This window comes from Macrobrachium nipponense, chromosome 1 (genome assembly GCF_015104395.2).
Source record: "Macrobrachium nipponense isolate FS-2020 chromosome 1, ASM1510439v2, whole genome shotgun sequence".
In the NCBI taxonomy this organism is placed as follows: domain Eukaryota; kingdom Metazoa; phylum Arthropoda; class Malacostraca; order Decapoda; family Palaemonidae; genus Macrobrachium; species Macrobrachium nipponense.
Window position 1 is genome coordinate 174,266,280 of NC_087200.1, and position 8,125 is coordinate 174,274,404.

General features: G+C 39.6%; 1 protein-coding gene across 1 annotated transcript in view; it reads left to right on the forward strand.

Moving 5' to 3' along the window:
• LOC135219861 (E3 ubiquitin-protein ligase UHRF1-like) overlaps positions 1-8,125 on the forward strand; it is a 207,727-nt gene that overhangs the window by 113,810 nt on the left and 85,792 nt on the right. Inside the window, exons 11-12 of the mRNA XM_064256982.1 lie at positions 992-1,120; positions 1,902-2,048. Coding sequence (XP_064113052.1) covers positions 992-1,120; positions 1,902-2,048 — 276 coding nt within the window. The remainder of the gene's footprint in view (positions 1-991; positions 1,121-1,901; positions 2,049-8,125) is intronic.

Here is an 8,125-nt window from a genome sequence, read left to right on the forward strand (position 1 = left end):
ACAGCCACATTTCCAATGGTTTCATCGAGGCCTACCCGCTCTTGCACTGACAGGATTCACTTTTAACAGACTTGTCATAGCGTATGGGTTTTCATGACCAGCTGCTGAAACTATCGCTAAGTGTAGACACCAGTGTTCTTCTCAAGTTTGCTAAGCTAAGCAAGCATTCTTCCGCAGCTGGTGTAGAAGACATAACATCTCTTTGCTAAAACCTTTGTGACTTGAATGCAGATTTTCTACTATTTTCAGCGACCTGATTAAATCCTTCAACGCTGCTAAAGAAAGTAAGTTTAGGGGAGCCTGGCACTATATGTCCCTAGAGTACCAACCAGTTTTCTTTTTAATGGATGGGTAATGGTTTTTCATTTGGTGTAGGTAACAGCATTGTCTGGTTGTCTTTCTGTTGGTACTGTGCCACTACAGTTAAGATAGCACCAACCAGAGGCAGTATCTGCCTGCAGTACTTCTTGTAAGGTTACAAGAAGCATTTTAACCAACGCTAACTTCCTATCCTATTTTAAAAATTCTTTACCTCACAGAATTTTTAGAAGTAGATTGTGTCCATGCATCCCACCTCCTGTCAGTTTGGGATTTAACTATGTAATTACTTATTACGTTACTTATATAAAAATGATATTTTTATAATGAAATAATGTTTTATGTATACTACTTACCAAGTAATTACAGAACTGGAATCCCCCTCCTCCCTTCTCTTGGACATAGGGCACAAACAAATTGAGCTCTTCAGCTGTGTTGTACTTATTCTTCCCTGAAAGTGGACAGTGTCTTGTCACCTACACTTAAACTAGCATGATACTGGAAATTTCACATTTTGAAGCTGCTGTGTATGTTAGAAACATTAGCTATGTAAAATTACTTGGTAAGTGTATATAAAACTTTAATAAAAATTTCATTTTCATCCATCCTGAAATGCCATTCAGTTTTTACTAAAGGAAAATTACATTCTTATTGCTTTTCTTTTCTTTTTCAGTATCCTGAAGGGTATTTGGAGGCACAAAAGGAAAAAGAGGAAGCAAAACAAAGGCTAAGTGAAGGAAATTCATCAGATAGTGAAGGAGAGAAGCCAAAGTCAAAGAAGAGGAAAAATAAGGAAAATATGGTAAGGTTGTATAATGCTTATTTTAGGGTTTTCAGTTAAAGATAACAGTTTTGCAGTTTCTTGAGATAGCCTGAAGTGTGTTGGAGGTTACTTCATGGCATTATTACAGGGTAGGTGTTATCAGTTTAGTTTCCCATACAAGGAGCTAGTTTTGACATTGTTGGATTAACAGATTCTGCCTAGAGACAAGGTTTTATTATAGAATTGAAAACACGTATTAGAGATTAGCAAGGCCTTTAATTTTTTAGTTTAATCGTTTGTTCAAAATAATATTTAAGCTGCTGATAAGAGAAATTTTGTGAATTTTGTTTAGAAGTTTTATAGATCATTGAGAATATATTACATTATCGTGATAGTGATAAATACATTTAAAAATGTTTTCCGTGTTATGGTTTCCAAGAAAACGAGGGAGGATATTTTGCAATTTCTTAAATGCTACAGAATTTTGTTTGTCTTGCCCTTTAAGGATAATTTCAACCTATTTAAAGATAATTTAAAGGTAATGCTTAATTCCTTCAAGGGTAGTTTATTCCTCATACAGGAAACGGTAGTTTATTCTTTATACAGGGAATCAGATGTTCATTTCTGAGGTAAAATAGTTTTTAAAATTATTTTTCTTGTACAAATGAATGCTTACAAATATACCCCCCTTTAGATGAGAATGAATTTGTACTTTACTATGTATGGTACATTATTTATTTAATCACTCATTTCCCATGATTTAAAAATGGCAAAAAATTTGCATTCTATTCATGAATTGTTTTTCCACTTCCCATTTTAGGAAGAGGATTTGAAATCTCCAGCATCAAAAAAACAGAAGGTTGTTGGCTATACATTAGACAAAGAAGTAACAGATTGCATATCTGAAGACGTTAAAAATGTTAAGCTGTGGAAGGAGTGCAGAGAACAATTATCCAATGGAAGATCTGTGAGTATTTTTTTCTTTTGAGTACCTAATCTTACACATGCTCATACAAGAACAAGAATTGAGATACTTATCTTTAATTGTTGCTATACAGTTACAGTAAACTCCTGTGACTATGCAGCTGAGACAATTTATAATATGAAAATTTGGCAATGTTTCTGTAAGTAATCCATTTCTAATGTATTCTAATGTTGGTTGTCCATGTACAGCTTGGAAAGTGCAGCAGAAGACTAACCCTAATAAGTTTTGTCTGGTTAAATATTGGAACCATGTTTAAAATTGTTTAAGTTCTAAGAGTATGAACTTTAAGTGTGCAAATGAAAAAGTTTTGTAATGAATATTTATGCAATTAACCCATTTTGAAAGAACTTATTTTTAAATAACTTTTGTCTTCAGTTGTTCCTGTGAGGATAAAAACACTGGCTTTCATATATGGAGGTTCTAAGTAGTTATTGTCACAGCTTGGCTGAATCTTTGGGAGTTTGCCGTCACTATTGTTATTTTGAGTATCCTATGGAAGTTTTCCATTCTGTTAGTTTTGTGATTTGTAGCCCATCAGATCACCAGTATTGGGACTAACACAGTTCTACATAGGAGGGATTCCATTTTCACCTTGATATCTAAACAGATATTGCACAAGAGCTGGTTGTTGCTGTGCAAGTTGTACTTTCCTCAAGGAAAAGGGGAAGAAGCTATTGAGATGGAGGGAAAACTCTTTAAGTTACCCTCATCTCCCAGGTGGCCACCTTCAATCTGTCATAGGGAGGCAAAGTTCCATAAGGAAACCTTAGCCCCAGAAGTCTAGACAAAGAGTCAGATCCCTCATCTTCTACCACAGGGCCCTGACACCTCCCAGCCCTTTTCGTTCACTGCAGGGCCAGCTGAAGAGAGGAGGCAGAGGATAGAAGAAGGGAGGTAGTAGCTAAGAGCAGCCAAGACTGCCAATAGAATTATCAATATTAGGCAAGAGTTTTTTATTGGGTTACTTTTAAAATCAATCTGTTTTTTTTGGCTTGGGTTTATCAGTCTGCTGAACGCTACTCTCCCGCCATCCTTGTCAATGCATTAGTCAGCTATATGAATGTTAGACAAGTTTCATAGGATTAATACCAATTTTCATTTTAGAATTGGTTATTTCCTTACTTGCCTAACACTGCCACCCCACAATCTAGTGGAAAGAAAACAAAGTTATCTTTCATTACCTATCAGAGAGAAGGTGAATGCGTTTTCCCTAAATTGCTCAGTGAGCCAGCAGCTCAAAACTTGTAGCTCTATGAATGTTAGGTAAGTATAAAAGTAACAACTTTAACCTTTACAGGACAGGCTAAATATATTTTCTGGGTCGACCTGTGTTCGCCGGTGAAAAGGTCCTTCTTAATACTTTTCTGATATAAATAATTTCCAAATATACCAGAGAAAGTTAAACCATTGGTATGCAGAGGTTACTACCCTCGCGCGAGCACCTCAAGGGCGTCGTGTATAAAGAAAGGGCGTGTGAAAGCCACTAAACCCAGGTCATCTTCCAATTAGATTACTCCTTCGTCAACATATGAACACGGGATGTGCCGACACAACGGTCTCCACCACACCGCTCCGACTCACCCAGTCCCCGCCCGATGCGAGCGCCATCTTACATCCTTCTTTTGGACTCGTGAGCGTTGTAATTGTGCGAATCGTGTCTGTATTTTCCTACGATTTCTGGATTTATTTCATCATGGCTGAAGACAAACCTATCAGCTGGACCTTCATGAATTCATTGCAGCCAGGAAAAGCTGCAGGAAACATGTGTTAGCTGAGGCGACTATTAGGCACGAGCCTAATAGACTGATCAAGTCTTCCTTCTGGGGAAAGAATCTATTTCCTCAAGAAGAAGTAGACAAGGTGCTACAGGAGGCGGCCAGGACGAACCAAAACCTTCGAGTTCGTTGGGGTCTCTCTTCCAAACGGAAGTTCGACCCTACAGCAAAGCACCAGAACCCAAAGAAGAAACAAAAGTATTTTACTACTTACAAGGGGTTCCGAAGTCAGCAGCGCCAACAAACAAATCCTCCAGCCCAAGTGTCGAAACCTTCGACATCAAAACCACACACAACAACATTCATGATTGTACCCGCACCTCAGGGCGTACAGTCACCAGCCACGCAGCATGGATGTCTTCTCCGGCATTTAACCCGGCCTACGAAGCCACCGGAGCCTTTCGAGGATACCCTCGACAATCCGGTGGTAATAGAGCTAGAGGGCAGTTCCGCCAACGAGGCGGACCTAGAACCAGAGGCGCAAGGGGTGGTAGAGGATATAAGCCGACCCATAATCAATGAGAAGGACCGGGTAGGAGGGAGACTGTACCGGTTCAGAGATCAATGGACCTTCAGCCCTTGGGCACACAGTATTGTTTCCAAGGGTCTGGGTTGGAAGTGGAAGAAGGGGTCCCCACCTCCTCCGGTGAATTTCTTTCAGACACCTACACCAGATCTGAAAGAATCAACCAAAGATCTCCTACAGAAAAAAAGCTATAAAGATTAGTAAAAAGCCTGAAATTCCAGGGACGTCTGTTCACTGTTCCAAAAAAGAATTCGAACAAAAGAAGAGTAGTCCTGGACTTGTCCAAACTGAATTCTTACATTCTCTGCGACAAGTTCCGTATGCTGACTGTCTCACAGGTACGGACCTTACTTCCCCGTGGGGCCGTCACCACCTCTATAGATCTTACAGACGCTTATTATCATGTTCCGATGGCAAGAAATTTCTCTCCCTACCTAGGCTTCCGCTTAGGCAGAAAATCCTATGCATTCAAGGTGATGCCGTTCGGCCTCAACATTGCTCCCAGGATATTTACGAAACTAGGAGAGACAGTATTACAACAACTCAGGAACCAAGGAATACTGCTAGTAGCCTACCTAGACGATTGGCTCATTTGGGCGAAGACAGTAGAAGATTGCCACAAAGCAACAAACAAAGTAATTCAGTTCTTGCAAAGTCTAGGTTTTCAGTTGAACTTCGAAAAATCCCGGCTACAACCAGCAAGTCAGTTCGATTGGCTGGGGATTCATTGGGACTTGAAAGAGCACAAGCTATCTCTTCCACCCAAGAAAGCCAAAGAGATAGCATTAGCAACGAAACAATTGATCAAGAACAAAATGATAACAAGACGAGCTTTAGAAAGAATTCTCGGCTTACTCCAATTTGCCTCAGTAACAGACGTCCTACTGAAAGCCAAACTCAAAGACATCAATCGAGTTTGGAAAAAGAGAGCAAAGATACATTTAAGAGACAAAGTATCTACAATTCCCTCCGTTTTAATAAAGAGACTACTCCCATGGACACAGTACAAGAAACTGACCAAATCAGTTCCTTTACAAATCCCCCCTCCTCAAGTGACGATTCATACAGACGCGTCACTCAGTGGTTGGGGGGGTTACTCCCAACACCAAATGTTTCAGGGAATCTGGTCACTCAATATGAAACAGTTTCACATAAATGTGTTGGAAGCAATGGCAGTGTTTCTAACCTTGAAACAATTGCATCACCACAAGACAAGTCATGTGAGGATAGTCTCAGACAATTCAGTGGTAGTCCACTGCATAAACAGAGGAGGTTCCAAATCACCCAATCTGAATCATGTTCTAGTAACAATATTTTCCTTGGCAGCAAAAAGAAACTGGTTCCTGTCAGCAACACATCTGGCAGGAGTAAAAAATGTTATAGCGGACGCTTTATCCAGAACCAAGCCTTTAGAATCGGAGTGGTCCCTAGACATGAATTCATTTCGGTGGATAACCAGACTAGTTCCAGATCTCCAGGTAGACTTGTTTGCGACATGCACCAACCACAAACTTCCTTGCTACGTAGCCCCCAACCTGGACCCTCAGGCCTATGCCATGGACGCATTAACCTTAGATTGGAACCACTGGCAGAAGATTTATCTGTTCCCTCCAGTGAATCTTCTGATGAAGGTGTTACACAAACTACGTTTCTTCAAAGGAACAGTGGCCCTAGTAACACCCAACTGGCCCAAAAGCAATTGGTTTCCGCTCCTACTAGAGCTGAAGCTCCATCCCAGACGGATCCCACATCCAAAGTTGACACAAATAGTTCAAACTCAGACTGTGTCAGCTTCCTCAAGAGTAGTTCAAACCCTAACTTTGTGGACTTCATGAAATTTGCTGCTCATAAAGATGCAAATATCGATCCGGAGAATGTCTTATTCATAGAATCTGACAAAGGGATTCAACGCTTAGGCAATATGATTCGGCTGTTAAGAAATTAGCGGAGTTTTATAAAGAATTTAGATATTCTTCAAATGACCCCAAATTTGGCCATTTCATTTTTTAAAACCTTATTTGATAAAGGCCTAGCCGCTAGTACTATTACTACGATTAAGTCGGCTCTGAAAAAGATTTTTCAAGTTGGATTTAATATTAATTTAGCAGATTCTTATTTTTCATCCATTCCCAAAGCTTGTGCTCGACTTAGACCTACAATTCGTCCTCAAAAGGTCACGTGGTTTTTAAACGATGTTTTAAAACTAGCCTCGGATATCAACAACGAATCTTGCTCTTACATTTCTCTACTGAGAAAAACTTTGTTTCTTACAGCCATGGCCTCAGGTGCCAGAATATCAGAATTAGCAGCTCTCTCACGTAATCCTGAGAACTTAGATTTCTCCATCAGGAGAAGTACTCTGCTCTCGCCGGATAGGAGTTTCCTAGCTAAAAATGAAGATCCTCAAAATAGATGGTCTCCTTGGAAAATTATTCCTCTACCTCAGGATACATCCCTATGTCCTGTGGTAACCCTGAAAGCCTTTTTAGCTAGATCCTCCTCATGTTCCTCTGGTCATTTATTTGCCAGAGAGAAAGGGGGTACTATCTCAATTCAAGGTATTAGACAGCAAATACTCTACTTCATAAAGCAAGCTAATCCAGAATCTTTTCCACATGCTCATGATATTCGGGCTATAGCTACCTCAATTAATTATTTTCAAAATATGAATTTTGATGACCTTAAGAAGTATACGGTTGGAAATCTCCTCGGGTCTTTAAACGCCACTATCTAAGAAATATTCAAGCCTTAAAATTTTCCACTATAGCGGCGGGGAGTTTAATCTCATCTGACTAACTTTCCTTACTTCAATTTCGTCCCATTCCTTATACTGTCACCTTTCTACCTGCCACTCTCGCCACGATGCCTCTCACCTCGGTAGATCAGATTCAGCCACCCAAGTATCATGCTTCTCCTTAGGATATCGTTCATTCTTAGATTCGGCTTAATCATACCTGTATATATTAGATTATTAAATGTATATGATTTGTTTACATTTTTGGTTTAGGTATACATATTTAGTAATTAAGTTATAATATAAGTTATATTCTTAAGTTTAGAAATTAAGATTGATGTATGCATTTTTAGAGATTAAGCTATTTATAAGTTATATTCTTAACTTTAGACATTAAGTTTATATGCTACTATTACTTAATGAATATGGATCTATTAATGATGTTTTCGTTATCCTTTTTTATTAATTTCAATTCATGAGCTTGAAAGGCATTCTCTGGTATTTTTTCACCGGCGAACACAGGTCGACCCAGAAAAGGGATTTTGACGGAGGAAAAATCTATTTCTGGGGAGAGACCTGTGTCGCCCGGTGAAACCCTACCCTGTTTCCCATCCCATTCCTTTCCAAGCCATTACTGAAATCTATGACAGAAGGATGTAAGATGGCGCTCGCATCGGGCGGGGACTGGGTGAGTCGGAGCGGTGTGGTGGAGACCGTTGTGTCGGCACATCCCGTGTTCATATGTTGACGAAGGAGTAATCTAATTGGAAGATGACCTGTGTTTAGTGGCTTTCACACGCCCTTTCTTTATACACGACGCCCTTGAGGTGCTGCGCGCGAGGGTAGTAACCTCTGCATACCAATGGTTTAACTTTCTCTGGTATATTTGGAAATTATTTATATCAGAAAAGTATTAAGAAGGACCTTTTCACCGGCGACACAGGTCTCTCCCCAGAAATAGATTTTTCCTCCGTCAAAATCCCTTTATTAAAGAAAAGAAATTCTAAAAAGTTTTTGTACCTTT